Below are 25412 nucleotides of genomic sequence, written 5' to 3' on the forward strand. Positions count from 1 at the left end.
CCCATCCACTTTTAAAAACTGGTTGACGACCCTGAGCTATGTAACTATTCGCTTGTCAGCACTCGCTCACTAAGCGATACTGATTTCAAACCATATTTCAAGTCATTCCCGCATCATAGAATCTAATGTATGATGAGCGAAGATACGAATATTTAACGAAATAAAATCCATTTAGTTTCTATCGTCATACTGGTGAGCTGAATACGTGAGTGCATATTTTAAGCAAACTTCTCATTATAAAGATCGCAAAATTTACAGCTTCATGAAATGATCATTATTGTTTATCGACAATTAATTGCGTGTCCATAGTTTCTTTAGGATCTGCCTACAATCTCCACGAAATCGCTTGTTGACGACGAGGTAGACGAAAAAGTTGACGATGTGATTTAAGCTTCTAATGGCAAAGCATGAGTAGATAAGAGCGTTCATCCCTGCAGACTGTCTCCGGAATGTTGTCAGAACATCACCAGGGACATGATTAAGGACAGTAGAAGGCAGCCAGAACAGGAGAAGGATGATGGTGGTGAAGAGAAGCATCTTGGTGGTCTTGTGGTCTCCTCGTGATCTCAGCACAACCTTCTTCTCCGGTGATCGGTGAGGTATTGCATGAAATATGCCCGATTGATCTCCACTTGTCGTGCATGCTTCGTTGTTCCCCCGACCTTGGGGATGGGCATCTTCATTGCTTTCTTTGGAAATTCCATTTTCGTGTTTATCATCAAAGGGCACTTCAAGGCTTTCCTTCGGTCTTACCCCTACGATGAATATGTTCTGGCGACCATTGTCTGTGGGTTGGGGAGCTACATTCGAACCGCAATCCGTTGAATAAGTCTCGCATACGGTGCCAGTGTTTCCCACTGTTGACTGAGGCACTGCGACCATTGCGGCTCGAACCCGAGCCTGTGAACGAATCGAGGCGTAGATCACGCCATAGCATACGACAGCCAGGAGGAGCGTAGTCGCAAAGGAGGCAGTTGTTAAGATCGAGACAGCTATTTCAACAGCCGCCGGCATTCCATGCCTTACGCAGATTCCGAAGTCTGCCAAATCAACGTAAACAAAGTTGTAGGACTGCGAGACGCCTGCGAACATCACCGAGAATACGACACCAATGAACGCCTTTTTTGGCGAGGTGCGGCGATCAAACGGTCTCTTTATGAGCACACACCTATCTACCGCGATGGCCGAGGTAAGGTAGAGAGCCGAATACGCCACGATTCGGCTGCTGTAGATGGTGAACTTACAGAGCGCGTCACTTTTGACAGCGTTAGCGAGCGTACGGATGATATCAATCGGGGCGACGATCCCACCCGTGAAATCTAAAATCGCCTGAGACAAGATCAATGTATCGGTGCTCTTCTTAGCTTTCTTTCGACTGTAAACAGCGATGATAATGGCGTTCCCCGATAGTCCGAGTAGCATGACGATCACGTTGATGGAGAGGCTGACGATTTCTGTCGTATCCATGACTGAATCATTCGTTGTCTATGACCATGAGTATAACTTAAGTCGATACGATGTGTTGCATACTCAGTATTTAGAGCGGAAGGTCGGTTGAACAGTGAAAATATATCAGGGTGTTCACATCTCCAGTAGATCTTTTAAAAAGCATAAAATAATCTTCAACCCCGTTGTTCAACTTTGGTGGGCCTTCAAGATGTAATTAGGCACAAGCTTCGGTTTCATCCATAACAATGACTATGCGCTAACTGATCCCTACACTATGAATAACTATGGTGAACAGTCGGGAGTAATTTCATGCTGTTGAATGTCCATGAAGTCGAGAGAAGAACACAAAAACATATTTTGATGTACCTCGCATCGACTGATGTGTTTATACTTCAAGATCGCGCAGACGACTCCGGACTGCGGCTCGTTAAACATCGATCGCATGATTAATTGGTCGTCCAATGAAATCAATGCCAACCTTCACTGGTTGCCAGCGCATGGCATAGCGTAACAGTGATTGACCAATCAGGTGATAGTTAGTTTATGAGGCGGTGATTGTTATAAGTATCAATTTCACCCTATATATACTTCTTTAATAATGAAACGAACTGCGAGGTCTGCCACTATGTCAAATGTTACCATAGTAACAGATACATGAAACGATTTGTGTTGAATTATTGAGTTCGAATGAATCTATACCGCCAAGCAGAAGAAGAGAATAGTGATGATGATGATGATGACGATGATGATGATGATGATGATGATGATGATGATGATGATGAAGAAGAAAAAAAAAAGAAGAAAAAAATAAGAAGAAGGAGAAGACAGGCGCGGATCCAGGGGGGGGGGGGGCCGAGCGGGCCTTGGCCCCACCTCCCGTAAAAAAAAAAAAAAAAAAAAGGAGAGAGAGAAGGAAAAGAAGGGAAAGGGAAAGAGGAGAGAAAGGGAAAAAAGAAGAGGAAGAAGAAAAGAAAAGAGGGAAGAAGGAGATCGGGGGCGGGGGCAAAAGGACTTGCCTCCCAGGCTGTTGCCTCCCCCCCCCCCCCCCCCCCCCCATCAAAAAATAAAAGAGAAGGAAGGAAAGGGAAAGAAAAAAGAAAAAGAGGAGATACAGGAAAGGACAAAAGAGGAAGAAGAAAAGAAAAGAAGGGGGATATCAGTTGCAATTTTCCCGCCAACAAGTTGTGGATCGGGGGGGAGGCCCTAACCCCCCCCCCCCCCGGGGAGAGCTAAAAGGGAACAAAAAAGAGGAAGAAAAGAGAAAAGGGAGAAAAGAAGCGGAGATCAGTTGCGGTTAATCCCGCCAACAATGTGAGGAGCGGGGTGGGAACCAAAATGACCTTGCCCCTACACCCCCCCCCCCCCCCTCGAAAACATAAAAGAGAGATGCGGAAGGGAAGGAAAAGGGAAAGAGGAGAGAAAGGGAAAGAAAAAAAAAGAGAAGAAAGAAAGGTAAGGGATATCAGTTGCAATTTTCCCGCCAACAAGGTGAAGATCGAAGGGGGGGGGGGGGGAGGGGGCACTGGCGTACTGATAGGGGAGGGGGGGGGGGCTTTGGAGAAATAGAATTCAAACGTGGTTTATTTCTAATTCCATAATGGTGGTTTACAAATAATGCTGAAATGAGATAATTTTCCGAGAGTTTTCCTCACTTTATGCGTTTGTTGGAAAATGACAAATTCCTAAATTTACAGCCAGGCAAGAAAATGCTTCTTGAGATACCTACATAGCAGGGACCGCGGAACGGCGGGGATCGGGATGCTCGAGCCCCCCCCCCACACTTTCTTTGAAAAAGTATATTAAAGAGAAATAGAAAGAAAGAGAGCGAGAAAGAAAAAATAGTTGACTGCCAGTGTCACATTATAATGGGGTATCAAAATATGCTCATCTGACCATGATTAAATGCCTAAGACCCCAAGGGCTCTGCCCCTGGATTCTACCTAGGGCCCTAAGGCGGGCCCTTAATTAGATGCTCATCTGACGGTCATTTAATGCCTAAAACCCCGCCCCATGGACCCCACGCCAAATAGTGTCCTGCCAGTGTCACACATAATAAGGTATCAGAAATGCTCATCTGACCGTAATTAAACGCCTAAAACCCCTGAGCTTCCGGGGCTCTGCCCCCTGGACCCAACCAAGAGCCCTTAGGCGGGCCCCTGAATGCTAATTTGACCGTAAATTAAGTCCTTAAAACACTGAGCTTCCGGGCGGACAAGGTATCAACATATGTTCATCTGTCCGCAGGGGCGTAGCCAGGGGCGGTGGGGTGGACCCCCATAAACGCTGGCCAAAAAAAGAGAGGAGTGAAAAGGAAGAGGACGTAAGAAGAAAAGGGAATAGACAAAGAAAATATTTGAAATTCAGACAAGGATTAAGAGTCGAGAACGGTACAACGAATCGTCTTCTTTTGCTAATGATTTAATGAAACGTAAAAGCTTTCGCGCTTCGCGCGGGTGGAGGACACTGAATTTAGACGATGATTAAAAATCATAACGGTATACAACGAATCGTCTTCTTTCGCTAATGATTTAATGGAACGTAAAAGCTTCCGCGCTTCGCGCAGGTGGGGGAAACTAAATTATTTTCGAGAGCGGAACAACGAATCGTCGTCATTCTCTAAAAAATTAATGAGACGTCGAAGCGGGGGGGGGGGGGGAACTGAATTCAGGCAAGGATTAAGAGTCGAGAACGGTACAACGAATCGTCTTATTTCGCTAATGATTTAATGAAACGTGAAAGCTTCCGCGCTTCGCGCGGGAGGGGGAGAATTGAATTTAGACGAGGATTAAAAGTCATAATGATACAACGAATCGTCTTCTTTCTCTAATATTTTAATGAAACGTCGAAGCTTCCGCGCTTCACGCGGGAGTCGGGGGGGGGGGGGGAAACTGAATTTAGACAAAGATTAAGAGTCGAGAACGGTACAACGAATCGTCTTCTTTCTCTAATGATTAAATGAAACGTAAAAGCTAGGGGGAAACTGAATTTAGACGAAGATTAAGAGTCGATAACGACACAACGAATCGTCTTCTTTCTCTTATAATTTAATGAAACGTTGAAGCTTCTGCGCTTTGCGCGGTAGGGGGGTGGGTAGGGAGAAACTGAATTTAGACAAGGATTAAGAGTCAAGAACGGTACAACGAATCGTCTTCTTTCTCTAATGATTTAATGAAACGTAAAAGCTTTCGCGCTTCTCGCGGGATGGGGGGGGGGGGAACATAATTCAGACGAGGATCATTGTGGGAATGGTACAACGCGAATCGTCTTCTTTCTCTAATAATTTATGGAAATGGCAAAGCTTCCGCGCTTCGCGGAGGAGGGAGGGGAAAAACTCGCCCCTCCCTGCACCCACCCACCCTAATTACGTCACTGCTGGTCACCAATATGTACCAATATTTGGCTCGCATAATTTCAAATTTGGGCCCCCCCCCCCCCCCCCCACCCCTAAGAAATCCTGGATCCGCGCCTGGGACGAGAAGAAGAAGAAATTTTAAGAAAAACTTCGTTATGTTTATGATATAGGCCTATTACATTATACAATCTATAGTAATACAGAATATAAGTAGGCAAATAAGCATTAAAGTCATTCTGGATTCTTGACGTCGCAGCAATATTATTTGTTTTACTTGATCGTCGAAAGAGATAGCATCGTTTATATGGGTCACGTGACATATCCGAAATTAATGACTTCATTAAAGGAGAGTATTGAAAACAGATGCGTAGACAATTGCGTTTGAATTATAAAAATAGTCAAAATTGTATAGCGCTACTCCCCCGGAGTGCCCCTTAGGAAATAGGGAGCGAGGCACAAGCACGGTTTTAAACGTCTTACATCGTAATAATTAGTACCCCGGTCGGTCATTAAATGTACTTTTGGGTAAGATCACTGCGAAGTGTGTTCACAAACACAATAGTGCACACGCTTCTTGGCAGCTATATTAGGTGGACTCCCTGTTATAATAAACAGTATTATATTTTGTTTCTCTCTCTGTGGCTTCGTATTGCGCATTATATTATGTTAATGATTTAAATATATCTTGTATTTCTTGTCACTTTTTTTATTTTCTATTGCTTAGTTATATAAAGTTGTGTATACCAATCGTTATTGATGACATGCATGTAAATATTTTGATATTAGTTTTGATTTAATAAAACATACAACAACAAAAATAATGCACACGCTTCGCTCCCTATATATCCTAAGGGAGCACACATGCCAATTCAACCAAACATTAACGTTCGCATCCTATATCGGGTACCCACTTAACACATGGGTGGAGTGTGGCAAATGTGGATTAATGTCTTGCCAGCGGACACTAGTACCGTGGTTGGACTCGAACCACAAACCATGTGATCCACAGTCTGGTGACATATCCACTAGTCTACCGTCTTCACCTTTATAGTGGCTATAATGATCAGAAATTTTAGTCAAAAGAAACGTCACATGCAGGAGCTCTAAGAATATGAATATGGCATGGAGTGGTCCAGTCATTAATTTTATGGGGGCACTGGTTTCACTAGGGAACCCGAAATATTGGGTGGATGAATTACGAGAGAACAATACCTTAGATAAACTATCATAATGATAATGACAGAGTAAACCGGGTGTATGAAAGGTCGTACCTTCCCGCTCTTCATTTCTTTCCCCGTTATTCTCTTATTCTCCTCTTTGTCGCCATCTCATTGGGGCAAGTGGCCCGGTTCCCTCCCCCCCCCTACAGTGGCTACGCCCTTTTATAATTGCATAATGGGAAAATAAACGATTATTTGCATGTGAACAACGATATTAATGAGGGAAACTGTGTCACATTATCACTTCCCCTCTTTTGGGAGTGTACTCAATGTTTATATACGTCATCTCAGCTGTATGATCTGCAACTGATTAAGAAACATCACACCTCAGCGGCTGTATAATAAGCTGCAACAAAATGAAATTTTTCGACTTGAAGGGGAAGGTCACCCTTATATTAATTTGGTTTTAAAAGAGGTAGAAGAAAAAACATGTCAATGAAAAATTGAGCAAAAACTGATTAAAAATAAGGTGCAATCAATCAAACCCAAATTGGTAAGTGTTTGAAATATTTTGCGACCTCCTCACCCATTTTTCCTTTACTACAAAGCTTCAAATATTTGTTTCTCTTAAGAAAATGTTGATTATACATTCCCACTAAATAGAATTATTGCAAATATAATTGTATACAACCCCTGCATGAAGCAAATCTATTCCTTCAAAAATCACAACTTTCATATTTCTGTTCAGACTTTGCTCGAAACTGTCACCGAGATTTGTTTTTCTCATTTTTTCTGCTTTTATTGAACCCACATAATATCAAGGTGGACTTCCCATTCATCGTCAAAGTGATTGACCTTTTAAAATTCCCTTGAATATAGTTATTTCCGTTTTTATCTCAAAGCCATGACATTCTTATTGTTTACTCGATTCGTACAAACTCTGACCCTAGTATCTGCATCTGTGATTTTCAACTCTCTGTTAAGATTACACAACAAGTCTCTAGAGCATACCTTTTGAAATTCTCCTGCGTAGACACGCAGTTATCTCCCTTTTTATTTTAAACCCATGATATTCTTATTGTTTACTCGCTTCGTTCAAACTATCACCCTATAGTTTCTGCATCTATGATTTTCTTCTTTCATTCGAGACAACTCTACTAGTATATCAAGGTTACACGTCCATGTCTCTAGTGAATAGAGCAAAGCTGCTCTGTAAAAGAAGGGTGGAGTTAGCCTATTAAGACCTTAAGAAATAATCAACAGATTCATGAATATTAAGTTCTCTGTAGGTTTCCAAGGTGAAAAAGTATTCACAATTGGAGGCTTTCGGTAACACCACGTGGTAGCCTTACTAAAAAAAACGACTGTCTATATATCATTTCATAATAGTTCATAGTAATCATAATAATATAAAGGTTCGGAGACTAAATGGAAAATATAATCGTCTTAATTTCAGGCGTGGTGTGGCCATGGAAATAATTACTGCTAAATAAGGTAAGCATGATTATCTGCTTTACAATTTGCGCAAACAGGAAACTTATGGGTTTTGTGCACTTTAGAAGTAATTTTGTATTATATTGGACATGTAACATTAATTTTCAGTTATATACTTGGTTAGCTTCATATTCAGTGGGGAATCCGCCCATAAATTCAGATAGAGTCGACCTCTATGAAGGCTCTCTTAAATCATCCCCGAGAATCATGGATGATTCTTTTGTGTTAGTCTCTACTCGGTGACCATTTACATTTATTTTGTTAAAATCTGCGTCAAGTATACCATCGTTGTTCGTGTTTTCAACGAAACGCTGGCTCAAGTAACCTAACTCTAAGTTCGTAGATCAGATAGCAAATCATAGCGTGTTCTACGAAAGTACTCAAAACTTGATAACATGATTACCTGAGAAATCGTTACAAGCCCTTTAGAAAAGGTGTAAATATTATATACAATGACGTTTTACGAGATCCGAACATGATTTCTATTGGACAAACAATATGATATTAAATTTGCCCTTGAGTTGTCATTGCGATTGTGTTATTTTGATTTATCATAATAACAATCCAATTTTATTCGAAAGAAATATGATTAAAAGCTTGATACCATGTTAAACTCAAATTTATTATTATTATTTTTTTTATTTAAAGAAAAATTGAGATTTTTGTTCAAAAGAAAATTCACCGAAGAGATGGAGGATACATTTTGTTTTGTTCACAATTTTCTACTAAACACAGTCCTTGAGTTCAATCTGTTGGCAGTTGATTCCATGCCAAAGAAAATGAATTCGAAAAATACCGTTTTTCCATCATGATTTGGTCGGTTACATGGAGGTAACAGTTTCGCTGCTCTTTATTTTTAATAGGGATGATTGATAAGTGAGATGATATGAAGAAACAAAAAGCGTATATGGCAGTCCATTGTTTATAAGATCACACATACACATTCCAATCGCATGTTAATGTGTTTTTTTCCTTCGTATTTCTAGAATCTGTAGATGAATGAATAGCCAAGCTATACGGTGCGTTAACATTTTGAAAGATAATTTCGTACGATTCATAATTACCGTCTATTCTTTTTTTTTTACAATATAGTGACCACCTTTATAGTTTTCCTATTTAATTCAACTCTCTTTTATCGTAATTTTGTTTGGTGTCCCTGTTTTTTTTTGTTATCAGGGTTTTCATTAATATTATTATTATTTTATCATGCCAGGTTACCAAATCCTGTCTTTTTTTATTCGACCCCATCCGGTAAAACCCGTGTTTCTCAGAATTTTTTAAAGGAAAAAAATAAATCCTATGTCGCTCAGGTGTGGAACAGGGTGGCTCCCTTTGGGACACATTTATGTAATAATCAGAGGGAAAAAAAACTCGGGTGTGAACTAAACGTAGACACTCCCCAAGGAAATTGATTGCACTGACTTATAGATATTCATTAAAAATGAAAAACATTTCATGTATATCAAGAAATGCTAAGGAACAAATATGGGCTTTTGATGAAAAATGGTGCAGTTAATCAAAAATGAAACAAAGCAAAACATATACATAATTAATGAGGCACTTATCCATGAGATTATATTATATTTACTTATGGGGCCTATATATATTCTGCATACCCCTATTTTATACATGGACATGTTATTTTATAGTTATATACCACGCACTTGCATACTTGGTTCCGGAAGTCCCTAATGGACTTATAAATCTATCCTTCTCGGTGAATCATATTTAAAAAAAATCATATCATTACAATATCATTTTGAGTTTTAATATCTGGTACTTTTAAAGTCAATACATGTATATAAGTTAGGCCTAGTTAGTGAAATTTACACGGGTTAATAGTTTATGTACACTCTTCACGTCTGTGAAGGGGAAACAAACGGAGGGCGATTGCCGGGGCGATTGTATGATACACGTAGGCCTTCTTACAGCGTTTTGTTGAACTTTGTTTACTTCAAATTAAAAGTAAATTACAAATGTAATAATGTAAACATGGTAAAAGGAAAGTGTGGCAAGTATCAGAGGATAACAATATTTGGGCCAAAGAAGCAAAATATTATCACTATGAGTGATAGTTTTAAAATATGTATATTGCCATTATAAACAGCAGCAACTACAACAAAATAAACTCTCACTCTTAGATTCTCAGGTCAGCCGTAACCGCCAGCTGTTTAATAGGGAAAACCCCCCTGCAAATTGGAGTTGACTAGTCTTTATTCATATTTCAATACTCTGGAGTAAGCAGTATAGGCTATTTTAGACCTCAATTCAGTATTAATTTGAAAACATTCTTTCTATTAGATTTTTTAAAAATATGTAAGCACATCATATCTTTTAAAATGATGATATCACTATACAATTAGGTTGCATTGGACTGCAAGAAAAGCAAGAAAACCTTGAAAAGCGCATATATATGGCTCTCTGGTGACCATGCAAGATCGAGCCTCACCTGTGCCCGTATTCCGAGGCCGAGGGAGCTGGAGGGAGTCGGGCTCGGGGTACCGGTGTATATTGTAGCACTTACAGCATGCGCAGCAGGACCTCGGATCAGTTCTCGTGCAATGCTGTGGTGTGATTCTTTTGACTGTTTGCCTTGCAAAATACCAAACAACCTCGGCTAATGTGTGAAAAGGTGAGTAGTGCATGGTAAGTAATTAAATTTTCGTCAATGTCAGAATGGCAAGAGAGTTTTACAAGTACGTTTCATAGATTTAATTTTCAACCTTGAGCATGAGCAGTTGAGTTAAGTGGGCGTAACTCAAACCGTAGCCCTCGCCTCGGCTCCCCGACTATCCGCTTCATTGCTCCTGTCCGCTTCATGAAAATGAAATATCATTCCTGAAGAAGATATGTGTAGAGGAATGAAGGACGAAATTATGTTTAAAACTAATATCATGTATATATTAATATAGTCAATGTTTCAAGGAGAGTCATGCTTTTTGTTCGCAAGTCTTTAAACTGTTAATGTTATTTCAGATTCATGTATGTTCTATTAGTATATTTTCTTTTTTTCTTTCTCTCTTTGTCTATTTCAAGTTTGCATTTGGATGTCAACGTTAAGCCCTGTCTCGATAAATATCACTTTTGTGTGCTAATTAGTCATTAACACCCAAGATGTCTAGACAAATTGCTCTTGTGAACCGAAACCTTCGGGCTTTCAAAGAATTAGCCAGCAGGAAAGTTTCTACACTCAAAAACTTGAGAACATTTTCATCTTGTTGTGAGGCATCCTTGCGCTCCATCTCCTGCCAAGATTGGGCCAGAGCTCCCCTCTCACCCACCTCCAGCTCCAGCATCTTGCAAAGGAGTCGGAGAGCTGCATGTACATCAGCAATCATTGCCAAGCATCGTCCATCTCCGAGCATCTTCAGAACATGTGCGACTCCATGTAACTACAGCATCACAAAACCGTTATGGAAGAACACTAAAGATGCGTTGAACGTGACCCTGTCGCCATGGCAACAGTCGTCGAGGTCCTTCTTGTCGGCAGTCTCTATGACAGGCTTCAACGATTATGAGTTGGGCCGCAAGGAGTTCAAAATTGATGTTCCAGAGTATTTTAATTTTGCCAGTGATGTGATGGATGAATGGGCCAGGAAGGAAGAGGTGTGTAAAAATGTTTTAATTTAGCTCTCTAAGATTCATAAGAAATAATCGTTCGTTCGTGTCTCCTTAGAGCCAGATTAATGTATCTTGATCTTCGAAATAGTTGCTGCAACCAGCCGTGTCAGACAAGTTGCCCCGGGGTGCGAGATAGGACTCTTGTAGCGTGCCCCCAAGAAAAAATGAAATAAAGAAATAATGATTTGCATATATTATACTGAAATCATTAATATTTTAGAAATTTACAAATGGAGCATAGATTTGCTTATCTTGAAAAGTATGAATTTGGAAAGGAAGAAGTTTAATTCCCTTTCCTTCTGCCTTCAAAATTTTATTTGATACAGTTGGCAACTATCATACCGTACTGTCAAAATGGGAATTGCTCACAAAATTGTTGAAAGATTTCTTGCGTCTTTCCTTACACTTATGCAAAAATAGTAAATACAGATTTTACATAATATAGGTTGAGCCATAGTGGAAAGTGATAGTGCATGCTGTTCAGGCTTCGTTTGGTATACATGGTGTATATATTTTGTCTCTTTTTCACTTTATTTTTCCCAGTGTATCTTTTATGAAGAAGTCAGTTACAGAAATTTGCATTTTTTTAATTTTTTTTTTCACAGACGGGAGAGAGGTCCACCAGCAACCCAGCTTTTTGGTGGATAGATACCAAAGGAAATGAAATCAAGTGGTCCTTTAGGGATCTTGCAGAAAAGTCAAAAAAGTAAGCAATATTCTGTGTCTTCTGTTCAGAACCATAAGGGCTTTAACTCTGTGTTAAAGTATGAGTTAACATCCTTCTAGCTCCAAACGGACGATGTTTGGGAGATACTGTTTTATTATCTACATAAGGCTTCCAAGTGGTACAATAAATCAGTGTATTCAATATCTTTAGCGCAGTACCCGGATGACTGACCAATATTGTTTTTGTATTGCTCAGTCATCCAGGAACTTTAATTATCGATATCGATATCACACACACACAAAAATCCATATTTATCGAGGTAAGTCAAATTTTGTTAATTCGCTAGTCAGCCTGATAAAGATAATAATAATATTATATGGCTTTGTTTTCGTGTGATACAAGAATATATTGCTCTTGCTATGACAATATTGGACTTGCCTCCAACTTGTTCAATATTGTCATAGCTCAAGCAATATATTCTTGTATCACACTCAAAGCCATCTAATATAATATAAATGTGACCCCTATAGAGGTAATCTAGTCACGAAGGTCAAAGGTACACAGAAAAGTGTTCCAGGACACATCCCAGTTTAATTACATGTACCTGTGTGACAGTTTTGGTGTCAAAGAGCAGACACCTTCCCTGGACGTTTAATGGAAAACTAAAGCTAGCTGCCAGGTTTTTGATCACCAAAGGATGCTGTTTTGGCGATCGCCGCATCTAGTAGAACTTTCGTTTTTGAGCAGCTGCAATTTTCAATTTCACACATTAAGTTTTGATACTAACCATGGGGTATTTTCTGAGTTGCATAACATTTGTAATCTTTGACATTAAATTAACAATTAATGAATAGTTGTCGTTCAAAATCATTTCTAAGCTTTGAAATTGAATTAAAATGAAAACATCGTAAAAAAAAGTATTTCCAGTGAGTTTTTTACCAGACTGCAAGTGATGAATTTATATCGACAGAGACAAGAGAAGGAAATATAGATGAATGGATGAAATTGAAAATGTTGATGAACATGAAAATAGTGTGATTTCAAATGATAAGTTACAAATTGCATCACTTTCAATATAAAATGAAAACAAAATATTAATGTCACTTGAAATTTCCACTTGATTTGTTGTTTTATACTGAAAATTCAATGTTTTCATGTTTATGTTTGATTTTTTGAATGTTTTTTTTCCTGTAACCAAATCAGGGTTGCCAATATGCTGCAGAAGAGCTGTCATATCAAGCAGCATGATAAAGTGATGGTCATCCTACCACGCTTACCAGAATGGTGGCTCCTCAATCTGGCTTGTCTGAGAATAGGTAAGAAGCTCAAGCATATCAAGGGACTATCTTATGGAAGTCTTAGTCTTAAAGTAGTCACCCGAAGAATCAAAAGTGTTTTGAATTGATGCAAAATTCATATCACTGCGAAGGGGAAGCCTTACTGATCAAATCCCCTCTTCAAAATATGTTTGGGGCCCACAATAATCATCTCTCAAAAATATCTGAAGTGGGAGGATTTTGAAAAGCACATAAATGGCTAGTTAAAAATGATCCTCACAAAATATAAAAATTTACAATAACTTTGGTGCATAATTTACATAAAATCAAGATTACAAAACAAGGGAAGATAAAGAAGATGGAGAAAAGAAAGAGGAAAAGTTATCAGATTTTTCAAAAATTCTGGTTCTGTGTATGTTAGGGGATCCCAAGATTAGTGACACCGCGCTCTGTGTGTGATGCATGTAAGGGAGGACGACAAAGATGAATTAAGAATTTAAAATATGTAAAAACTGACAGAAACTGGACTAACCAGAATGTTACATCATTCTTTTTCTTTCAGGGGCAGTGCTTGTGCCTGGTTCTACTCAGCTCAGAGAGATGGATATCAGAGACAGACTGGAGAGCTCCAAAGCTGTCTGCATTATTACAGATGAAGAAATCTCACATCTGGTTGATAAGGTAGGAACCTAGGAGGGAAATTTGAAACCATTGAACCCCTTCTCATGACAGTTTCAGAAATGTGTTTGTGTAATTCACCCTACCACAAATACAATGTTTGGCAGTAGATAGTGACCTTTCTTCCACACTGCGCAGGTCAGTACATGCGCAGATCAATACGGCACTGGGGAAGAAGATAAGACAATGTTTCTTGCAGCTACCATAGAGAATAAACAGCAGTGTTTACTTATTCCTTATTTTACTTAACTATTGTTCAGCTTTGATGACCTCAGCGATTTGATGAGATTTATGTAAACACCATCATAATCTATTGCTTAGGGCAGGGTCCATCTGGGTCAGTTTGTAGTCAACAGTAGAGAGCTGACCATACTGTTAAAGCAACTCGCATCTCCCTTAGTTTTGCTGTCCCCTCTTTTACGTCCCCCCCTCCCCCCATGTTTGATGGTTGTAAAAAATAATGTTTTGAATGTTATCAGTAATATACTGCTTTTAAAGCCCATGTGCACTACGTACAGCTACTTGCGCCCTCTATATAACAAACAATGCCTAATTGGTGCCTGTTGGTCCCCCATGATCCCCTTTTTCTCATGTTAATTGAGAGCTGAGATAACCACCTGTCAGTGACCTTGCAGGGAGGTCTAATCCCCCTGGCCAAACTAGTGCAGACATGCTTTAAAACAGCATCCCATCAATGGAGGTTACAATTTGCCAATATTAATTTTTTTTCATTTCATAATCATCTTTCTCAGGTTGTCAAGGATACTGATGGTTTTCAACATAAAATTCTCATCAGAGACAAGGATGAAAAGATCAGAAGCGATAGGTAAGCTTAAGAAGGTTTACAAAATGGCCATTTCTAGAAACTATTGCTATTCTGGCAAGAACCGCTGATGCATTTCATTTTCTTTAACGAATCAATATATCTGTTTATTACAGACCTGGTTGGTTAGATTTCCAAGAGCTTTACGATGCAGCTTCAGATGAGCACGAGGTAAGCTAAACATTTGCCACTCTCAACTCAGGAGAGGTAAAATGGTACCCATTTGAAAGAAATTCCTTGAATGCTGTTGTGCCTTATCATGGCAGCTGAGCTAAAGCAGGGATAAAATATACTTTGTTTTAAGAGCAGTTGCATATATTATCATGAAAGAATTCCTGTGCAGGTAATTGGTCTAGGATGACTCACATGATTTAAAATATTTTCACCATGAATAAAAATGGATATGTTCGACGTTAAAGCATTTTCTAATTCTATGTTGAACTGTATATTTATTGATTGTAAAAATCGGACTTAAACTAGGCCATTCTTTTGATGTAAATAAATGCAGATAAGTGCACTTACCGGTAAGTTCACTTATCTAACATATATTTATGATTTATATTTATTTGATTTTGGTTTTGATTTCTATCTCTTTCAAAACATGTTTTCTTTGCAGTGTGTGAGGACACGAGGTAGTGACCCCATGACAGTTTTCTTTACCAGTGGGACTACAGCCAAGCCTAAGATGGCTGAACACACACATGTTAGCTATGGTCTCGGTCACATCATCACAGGAAAGTGAGTACAAGTATTCCATCCCGTCAAGGAAACCTTGTGTGTGGCCAATATCGAGGGTTCAGTGACACAAAGACGTAACTCCATATTTTGCCAAAATGAGTATTTGAAATAAAAATGTTCAGGAAATTAAATGAAGTCTTTCCAGGAAAAACAAAGACTTACCGTAACTCCACCCAACACCTCATTGAAGTCAATGGCTAGTGAAAAATAGACTTAACTTCTTAAGGCCTAAGTGGACCTCTAAACTAATTTCTCTCAAAATGGCCAAAATAGAGTTACGTCTTTGTGTCACTGACCCCTCGATATTATGATAATCAGACCCAGTCTCTGAAAGTTGATGGAATATCGTTACTGGCATTTCAGTCCAATTATTAAACCTTTAATAACAAAATTTTGATGCACGGACGTCCCATTTCTGACGTCAGTGAGGCCTTAGAGTTTTAATCGTCTTCAATTAACTTTGAAAGGTTTAAAAAAACAGCATATATCTGGGTCAGTCAGAAAGCGTGACGATCCTTTTTTTCTGCTTTGAAAACTATGTTTTCAATCTTTTGCAATTTATCAATATGATGAGAATGTAATTAAGAGTAAACTGTAAACTTTAAGAATGATTTTCATATTTATGAGATATAGAGTAAAATTAGCAATATCATGATATTTTCACCTTTAAGGGTCAAAATCGTCCAACATCAGCACCAGTCACTTTATTTGTCAAAATTGAGATGTTTCAAACCAAACTGTTCAGAGGTTTTTTTTTCCCTGGAGGCATTATGTTTTCGGATTGGCTGTCCATCCCATTTTCTCGTTAACACGATATCACAAGAACCACTTGAGGCAAACCGGATCAATACAAAATAAAGGAAATCTATCTTGACCTCTTTGACTTCTATGATTTTTATCAGTGATTAACAATCAATTTTCATTCCGCTATCGTCCAGGTATTGGCTGGATCTGACGCCGCATGATATCTTTTGGAACATGTCGGACACGGGATGGGCCAAGTCTGCCTACAGTAACGTCTATGCTCCCTGGGGCCAGGGATCCTGTGTTTTTATCCATCATTCACCTAGGTTTGATCCACAACAAACTCTGCAGGTAAGTATAACCAGGTTGAAATTCCAGTTGATACCAGTTGAAACGAGTTGAAACCAGTTGAAACCAGTAAGGATTTCCAACTGGTATCTACCGGTTTGAACTGGTTTGAACTGCATATCCTACTTGGTGTTCACCAGTCTTGGAGGCTAGGAGGTATGTAAGGGTGTTGACTTGGCACTTTGGTGTAGTCAGAGTAACACCCGATGCTCCAAGCCTTATAAGGAATGGCCTATCTTAAAGGTAAAGACCAGTTATGGTCATGCGATTGCATTGTGAAAGAAACGTTGTGGAATCGATCAGAAAAGGTTGATCCTCTAGCATCTAGCATCTGCAAGGTTCTGGAATCATCAAAATGATAAGAAATTTGGCCCAGTCTTCGTAAAGTTACAAGCACTATACACAGAAAGATGTATATGGGACTACCCTATGTCTCTCACAGTCCATGAGAGATACAAATTTACCAAATATATGAACTTGTAGGCGGTTTCCCGGCAAATTTTTTATCATCATGTATTAGTCAAAACATATTCTTTCACATGATTGGTAATGAGAGCTTCCATTTCATTTTTTGAAATTGGGGCATTTCCAATACTGGTCTTTACCTTTAAGAGATACCATTTATATAACCATATCATTAGTTTCTGCTAGAATGTATAAAATCAACCTAAAAAAACTGTACAGTCTAACAATTAAGAATATAAAGTGTAACATAAAAATCCTGAGCATGGAACCGCAATCAGACTCAAGTTCCATATTCAATTCAGGCCAGTATGGGGTGTCTACTGGTAATTCGCTTTTATGTTAAATGAGAGTTTACCGGTAGTTCAACTTGCATACACAGCAAAATATGTTTTAGTGGTTGATACTCACAATAAAATAATGAGAACCACAAGTTGTCCTGACAGTTTCTACAATTGGAGTGGGAGGGTTCTGTCTCAAGATCACAGTGTGCATTTTCATGTAATAACTTTTTGTTGTATTTGGTCATATGCACGCATGAAATAGATACTTGTGAACAAAATGCCATGATAAATCTTCTGTTGAGAGAGAGAAAGAGATAATGGTGTTATCTATTTGTAAAGTGCCGTACTTGAATTGTCGTCTGGCTTTCTGCTGACAATTATCTCTGTGATAAATGTTCCCAGTGATTGTGTGCAATGTACATTGTTAATTGTGAAGTGCCTTGTTGTGGGGCTTGTGTTCCTGAAATGTACTATAAAAGAACAAATTTTTTGCAATGACGACCTTCGTCATTGCCTTGTTTTCGTTCACATTCTGCCCCATTAATATTCTCCTTTTCCTCCTTTTCCTTTTCCTTATCCTTATCGTCAGGAAATCGCATTCGTTTTGCACGTAATGTTTGTTATTCCTAGTTAGGTGCTTTTCTCATGTCCTTTTCCTTTCACATTTCATAGGCATAGTCTCTAACATCCCTTCAAGGTCACTACATTCTTCGATTTTCGAAATCACTCATGCATAACCGTCCAGGCGCCATTTTGTCCGTTTCTGGTCCATTTTAAGGCCTTTCTTTCTTCCTTCCTATCTCCACTATCCTAGATCCTACACATTTCTAACAAATTCCTCTAGATAGTCTAAGAGATGTTCTTTTATCTGCGACGTATAACCTGCCCTTCAAAATGCCATCTTCATACTCAAAATTCAAATCTGAAACCGACTCCGTCAACTATCTCTCAAATTCTTGAAAAATTGACACCTAAATAATCTAAAACTGCCATAACTTTCTCATATAAATTCCGTTTTGTATTTAAATCTCACAGTATCCTTATCTCATAATTGCACATAGCCATGCCAAATTTCACGCTCCAATGACTTTGCACAACATAAATAGCGCCCTCTAAAGTTCTGGGAATTGGCTTTCTCTCTGTGGCCGTATCTCCATAATGGCTTGGCAAACCCGTACCCTTTTTTGGATTTAGATACTTGAAGATATGCCCTTTCCAGCCATATACAAAATTATATACCCTATCACTGACCAAATTTGAGAAAATTGCCCTCCAAATTCGCCATTTTCAAGAAAATTCCAAAATAACTTCAACTTGCTCTAAAATTACGATCCTTTGACCTACGTCAATAAAACTTGGCACACACATGTATTTATATACGTGACAACTGTCCGCAAAGTTTGGTAAAATTTGATTATGTCAGCGCAAAGTTATCTCAAAAAATGATGTATTTACTATGCATTGCGTGATAGCGCGTTAAATGCGTGCAATACATTGCGCGAAGATAACAATGGTGTCAAACTGACCGCAATGAAGTGCCCTTTCGAATGATACCAAGTATAGTATATGTTCACACAGAAAATTGTGAATAAATCGCATTTGAACAAAGATCACTACACGAATTCCGCCGAGTTTCCGCCCGAATCTAACACGTATCGGCTATGACGTCATTTTTTCAGACTGCTTTTAGCCCCTTAAACGTCTTTTTTTTCCTTGAAAATTTGCAGTGACATGCCGAGTTCCAATACGCAGGGCACCTCATGGCCGGATTTTTAAAATTGGTCAATGTGGCTATTTAAGACGCCATTTTGTCCTATAAATCTATTTTACATCACGTGTTTCGATAGGATTATCATGGGGAAAAAGAGAGTGGTTTACAATAACATTCATGAAATTCTCTTTCTAATGATACCAAATACGGCTCATAAAGAGACATAAAGAGAGAGAGAAAAAACAATTTAACTCCGGTCATAATACAGATCCTGTACGTTTTCCGCTCATGCATTACACGCATTGTCTATGGGGCATATCGGGTTCACGCTTTTGACCCCCAGAACGATCTTTATTGCAATGACGAACATGCACCAAATCCCCTTGGTTTTTGCACGCAGTGCTTGCGAGCCCTTTCCACGTCCTTTCCCATATCCCAATTTCTTTCAAACTTCGTAGGCATAGTCACTACCATCCCATCAAGGTCACCGTTGAGGCCTTTCTTTCGCCCTACCTATCTCCAATATCACAGAAGCTACAGACTTCCTACAAATTGCTCTGGATAGGGCGAGAGAAGCTCTTTCGTTTGACACGTAGAAACATGGCGTCATTGCACGCACATCGTTGTGACACGATTGCATTTCTAGTGTTGTTGTTGTTATCATCTTTTTCATTATCATTATTTAACATTTTTTTTATCATCATAATCATCATTTTCATTATCATCATCATCACCATCATTATTACTATCTTCATCATTCTCTCTTTCCCATCTCCTCTGACCGTACCTTCCTGTTTCCAGGTATTCAACGACTACCCGATCTCAATATTCTGTGGCTTTCCGACGGCCTTCACCATGATGATCCAGCAGGATACGTCACAGTATAGTCTAAGATCCTTGAGGGATTGCGTCAGTGCAGGAGATTTCTTGGTAAGATCTTCGGAACAAGAGAGAGAGAGAGAGAGGGAGGGGGGGGGGGGGGGGGGGGAAGAGAGAGAGAGGAGAGCCATGTGGCCCTTCGACGGCCTTCACCATGATGATCTAGCAGGATACGTCACAGTATGGTCTCAGATCCTTGAGGGATTGCATCAGTGCAGGAGAGTTCTTGGTAAGATCTTCTGAACAGAGAGAGAGAGAGAGAGAGGAGGGGGGGGGGGGGGGGGAAGAGAGAGAGAGGAGAGCCATGTGGCCCTCCGACGGCCTTCACCATGATGATCTAGCAGGATACGTCACAGTATGGTCTCAGATCCTTGAGGGATTGCATCAGTGCAGGAGAGTTCTTGGTAAGGTCTTCTGAACAAGAGCTAGAGAGAGAGAGAGAGAGAGAGAGAGAGAGAAGAGAGCCCTGTGGCCCTCCGACGGCCTTCACCATGATGATCCAGCAGGACACGTCGCAGTATGGTCTCAGATCCTTGAGGGATTGCATCAGTGCAGGAGAGTTCTTGGTAAGATCTTCTGAACAAGAGCTAAAGAGAGAGAGAGAGAGAGGGGGAAGAAAGAAAGAGAGAGAGAGAGAGAGAGAGAGGGAAGAAAGAGAGAGAGAGAGAGAGATGGAAGAAAGAGAGAGAGAGAGGAGAACCCTGTGGCCCTCAGTGTAGGTGAGTTCCTGGTAAGATCTTCATCATCCCTAAAGGAATAGTGGTTGGGGAGTGTGAAGAATTTTATATATCGGTGAGCAAGACAAGATGAGACAGAAGGGTTGGGAGGAGAAAATGTGATATGAGTAGATGATGAAAAATATTGGTGAAGCAACATTTGCTCCAGGCTCTTTTTGTCAAAGGTATGAGGTCATGGGTAGGGTTGCAATGGGCCACTGGATTAGTTTAAGGGTAAGGATTAAATATAATCTTGGGTCCAGGCTTGCGGTTAAGGTTTTTATGCCTCCGCCACCGAAGGTGGTGCCGGAGGCATCATGTTTTCGGGTTGTCCGTCCGTACGTCCGTCCGTCCGTACGTCCGTCCGTACGTCCGTCCCGTTTGACCGTTATCACAATATCTCAAGAACCATTTAAGATTTAAACTTAAGACTCGGGAATAGTATTTATCACCATAGGAAGACGATCTGATTAGATTTTGGAGTACGTAGGTCAAAGGTCACAGGTCACAGAGGTCAACTTATGAAATTCCTTGTATTGAGTTTGTTAGCGCGATATCTCAAGAACCATTTGAGATTTAAACTTCAAACTTAAGGATAGTATGTATCACCATAGGAAGACGATCTGACTAGATTTTGGAGCACGTGTGTCAAAGATCAAGGGTCACAGAGGTCAACTTATGAAATTCCATACATTGAGATTGTTATCATGATATCTCAAGAACCACTGGTGATTTAAACTTCAAACTTAGTGATAGTGTGTATCACTATAGGAAAACAATCTGATTACATTTTGGAGCACGTAGGTCAAAGGTCAAGTGTCATAGAGGTCAACTTATGAAATTCCATACATTGAGATTGTTATCATGATATCTCAAGAACCACTGGAGATGTAAAAACTTCAAACTTAAGGATAGTATGTATCACCATAGGAAGACGATCTGAATAGATTTTGGAGCACGTAGGTCAAAGGTCAAGGGTCACAGAGGTCAACTTATGAAATTCCATACATTGAGATTGTTATCATAATATCTCAAGAACCACTGGAGATTTAAACTTCAAACTTAATGATAGTGTGTATCACCATAGGAAGACAATCTGATTAGATTTTGGAGCACGTAGGTCAAAGGTCAAGGGTCACAGAGGTCAACTTATGAAATTCCATACATTGAGATCGTTATCGCGATATCTCAAGAACCACTGGAGAATTTTCACTTCAAACTTAATGATAGTATGTATCACGTCATAATATCTCAAGAACCACTGGAGATTTAAACTTCAAACTTAATGATAGTGTGTATCACCATAGGAAGACAATCTGATTAGATTTTGGAGTACGTAGGTCAAAGGTCAAGGGTCACAGAGGTCAACTTATGAAATTCCATACATTGAGATTGTTATCATGATATCTCAAGAACCACTGGAGATTTAAACTCCAAACTTGTTTAAATTGCTCTATGGCGGAGGCATCATTTTCGACTGCGCGCAGTCAAAATTCCATCTAGTTTTTAATAGGCTAGTTTCCCCACAATGATTGTACCTACATGCAATTAAATCGATTCTGACCCCCATATCCCTTTGAAAGGGGCGTAGTGGCAAATATTGTAAAAATTTAAATTATCACAACTTTCGTGCCGAAATTGTAAGGGCCGGGGTGGTTCAGCATTTTGGAGGAAAATATTATATTTTTTTAATAGGCTAGTTTCCCCACAATGAATGTACATACATGCCATTAGATGGATCCTGACCCCCATATCCCTTTGAAAGGGGCGTAGTGGCAAATATTGTAAAAATTTGAATTATCACAACTTTCGGGCCGAAATTGTAAGGGCCGGGGTGGTTCAGCATTTTGAAAGAAAAAAATATATATATTTTTTTAATAGGTTAGTTACCCCACAATGAATGTACATACATGCCATTAGATGAATCCTGACCCCCATATACCTTTGAAAGGGGCGTAGGGGCAAATATTGTGATAATTTGAATAAACACCAATTTCAGGCCGAAGTGGTAAGGGCCGGGGTGGTTCAGCATTTTGGAGGAAAATATTATATTTTTTTAATAGGCAAGTCTCCCCACAATGAATGTACATACATGCCATTAGATGGATCCTGACCCCCATATCCCTTTGGGATATGCATATGTAGGGGCAAATATTGTAAAATTTTGAATTATCACAACTTTCGGGCCGAAATTAGAAGGTCCGGGGTGGTTCAGCATTTTGGAGGAAAATATTATATTTTTTTAATAGGTTAGTTTCCCCACAATGAATGTCCATACATGCCATTAGATGGATCTTGACCCCCATATCCCTTTGCAAGGGGCGTAGGGGCAAATATTGTGATAATTTGAATTATCCCAACTTTCGTGCCGAAATTGTAAGGGCCGGGGTGGTTCAGCATTTTGGAGGAAAATATTATTTTTTTTTGAATAGGTTAGTTTCCCCACAATGAATGTCCATACATGCCATTAGATGGATCCTGACCCCTAATCCCTTTGAAAGGGGCGTAGGGGCAAATATTGTGATAATTTGAATAAACACCAATTTCAGGCCGAAATGGTAAGGGCCGGGGTGGTTCAGCATTTTGGAGGAAAATATATATTTTTTTTAATAGGCTAGTTTCCCCACAATGATTGTACCTACATGCAATTAAATCGATTCTGACCCCCATATCCCTTTGAAAGGGGCGTAGTGGCAAATATTGTAAAAATTTGAATTATCACAACTTTCGGGCCGAAATTGTAAGGGCCGGGGTGGTTCAGCATTTTGAAGGAAAAAATTATATTTTTTGATTAGGCTAGTTACCCCAAAATGAATGTACATACATGCCATTAGATGAATCCTGACCCCCATATCCCTTTGAAAGGGGCGTAGGGGCAAATATTGTGATAATTTGAATAAACACCAATTTCAGGCCGAAATGGTAAGGGCCGGGGTGGTTCAGCATTTTGAAGGAAAAAATTATATATTTTTTTTAATAGGTTAGTTACCCCACAATGAATGTACATACATGCCATTAGATGAATCCTGACCCCCATATACCTTTGAAAGGGGCGTAGGGGCAAATATTGTGATAATTTGAATAAACACCAATTTCAGGCCGAAATGGTAAGGGCCGGGGTGGTTCAGCATTTTGGAGGAAAATATTATATTTTTTTAATAGGCTAGTTTCCCCACAATGAATGTACATACATGCCATTAGATGGATCCTGACCCCCATATCCCTTTGAAAGGGGCGTAGTGGCAAATATTGTAAAAATTTGAATTATCACAACTTTCGGGCCGAAATTGTAAGGGCCGGGGTGGTTCAGCATTTTGAAGGAAAAAATTATATATTTTTTTTAATAGGTTAGTTACCCCACAATGAATGTACATACATGCCATTAGATGAATCCTGACCCCCATATACCTTTGAAAGGGGCGTAGGGGCAAATATTGTGATAATTTGAATAAACACCAATTTCAGGCCGAAGTGGTAAGGGCCGGGGTGGTTCAGCATTTTGGAGGAAAATATTATATTTTTTTAATAGGCAAGTCTCCCCACAATGAATGTACATACATGCCATTAGATGGATCCTGACCCCCATATCCCTTTGGGATATGCATATGTAGGGGCAAATATTGTAAAATTTTGAATTATCACAACTTTCGGGCCGAAATTAGAAGGTCCGGGGTGGTTCAGCATTTTGGAGGAAAATATTATATTTTTTTAATAGGTTAGTTTCCCCACAATGAATGTCCATACATGCCATTAGATGGATCTTGACCCCCATATCCCTTTGTAAGGGGCGTAGGGGCAAATATTGTGATAATTTGAATTATCACAACTTTCGTGCCGAAATTGTAAGGGCCGGGGTGGTTCAGCATTTTGGAGGAAAATATTATTTTTTTTGAATAGGTTAGTTTCCCCACAATGAATGTCCATACATGCCATTAGATGGATCCTGACCCCTAATCCCTTTGAAAGGGGCGTAGGGGCAAATATTGTAAAAATTTGAATTATCACAACTTTCGGGCCAAAATTAGAAGGTCCGGGGTGGTTCAGCATTTTGGAGGAAAATATATTTTATTTTTGAATAGGTTAGTTTCCCCACAATGAATGTCCATACATGCCATTAGATGGATCCTGACCCCTAATCCCTTTGAAAGGGGCGTAGGGGCAAATATTGTGATAATTTGAATTATCACAACTTTCGGGCTGAAATTAGAAGGTCTGGGGTGGTTCAGCATTTTGGAGGAAATATATATTTTTTTTAATAGGTTAGTTTCCCCACAATGAATGTCCATACATGCCATTAGATGGATCCTGACCCCCATATCCCTTTGAAAGGGGCGTAGGGGCAAATATTGTGAAAACTTGAATTATCACAACTTTCGGGCTGAAATTAGAAGGTCTGGGGTGGTTCAGGATTTTGGAGGAAAATATATATTTATTTTAATAGGCTAGTTTCTCCACAATGAATGTACCTACATGCCATTAGATGGATCTTGAACCCATATCCCTTTGAAAGGGGCATAGGGGCAAATATTGTGATAATTTGAATAAACACCAATTTCAGGCCAAAATGGTAAGGGCCGGGGTGGTTCAGCATTTTGGAGGAAAATATTATATTTTGTGAATAGGCTAGTTTCCCCACAATGAATTTCCATACATGCCATTAGGTTGATCCTGACTCCAATATCCCTTTGAAAGGGGCGAAGATTCAAATATTGTGATAATTTGAATTATCACAACTTTCGTGCCGAAATTGTAAGGGCCGGGGTGGTTCAGCATTTTGGAGGAAAATATATATTTTTTTTAATAGGTTAGTTTCCCCACAATGAATGTCCATACATGCCATTAGATGGATCCTGACCCCTAATCCCTTTGAAAGGGGCGTAGGGGCAAATATTGTGATAATTTGAATAAACACCAATTTCAGGCCGAAATGGTAAGGGCCGGGGTGGTTCAGCATTTTGGAGGAAAATATTATATTTTTTTAATAGGCTAGTTTCCCCACAATGAATGTA

The 25412-nt window shown here is 39.4% G+C and overlaps 2 protein-coding genes across 2 annotated transcripts in view; one reads left to right on the top strand and one right to left on the bottom strand.

The window, feature by feature from the left end:
• Window positions 1-291: 291 nt before the first annotated feature.
• On the bottom strand, window positions 292-1467 carry LOC105440047 (oxytocin receptor-like). Its single transcript, XM_011669768.1, has one exon. It carries the CDS (start codon window positions 1465-1467, stop codon window positions 292-294), a length of 1176 nt encoding a protein of 391 aa, XP_011668070.1.
• Window positions 1468-10551: 9084 nt separating this feature from the next.
• LOC100891254 (acyl-coenzyme A synthetase ACSM3, mitochondrial) overlaps window positions 10552-25412 on the top strand; it is a 31026-nt gene continuing 16165 nt past the window's right edge. Inside the window, exons 1-9 of the mRNA XM_030985087.1 lie at window positions 10552-11061; window positions 11682-11782; window positions 12947-13059; window positions 13583-13701; window positions 14451-14524; window positions 14638-14692; window positions 15138-15259; window positions 16198-16354; window positions 19610-19738. Coding sequence (XP_030840947.1) covers window positions 10570-11061; window positions 11682-11782; window positions 12947-13059; window positions 13583-13701; window positions 14451-14524; window positions 14638-14692; window positions 15138-15259; window positions 16198-16354; window positions 19610-19738 — 1362 coding nt within the window. The 5' untranslated portion in view covers window positions 10552-10569. The remainder of the gene's footprint in view (window positions 11062-11681; window positions 11783-12946; window positions 13060-13582; window positions 13702-14450; window positions 14525-14637; window positions 14693-15137; window positions 15260-16197; window positions 16355-19609; window positions 19739-25412) is intronic.

The sequence above is a fragment of the Strongylocentrotus purpuratus genome, unplaced genomic scaffold (genome assembly GCF_000002235.5).
Source record: "Strongylocentrotus purpuratus isolate Spur 01 unplaced genomic scaffold, Spur_5.0 spur5_scaffold_14, whole genome shotgun sequence".
Lineage (NCBI taxonomy): Eukaryota > Metazoa > Echinodermata > Echinoidea > Camarodonta > Strongylocentrotidae > Strongylocentrotus > Strongylocentrotus purpuratus.

Coding starts and splice junctions, on each gene's coding strand:
- LOC105440047 (XM_011669768.1), bottom strand. CDS start 1,467: ATGGATACGACAGAAATCGTCAGCCTCTCCATCAACGTGATCGTCATG.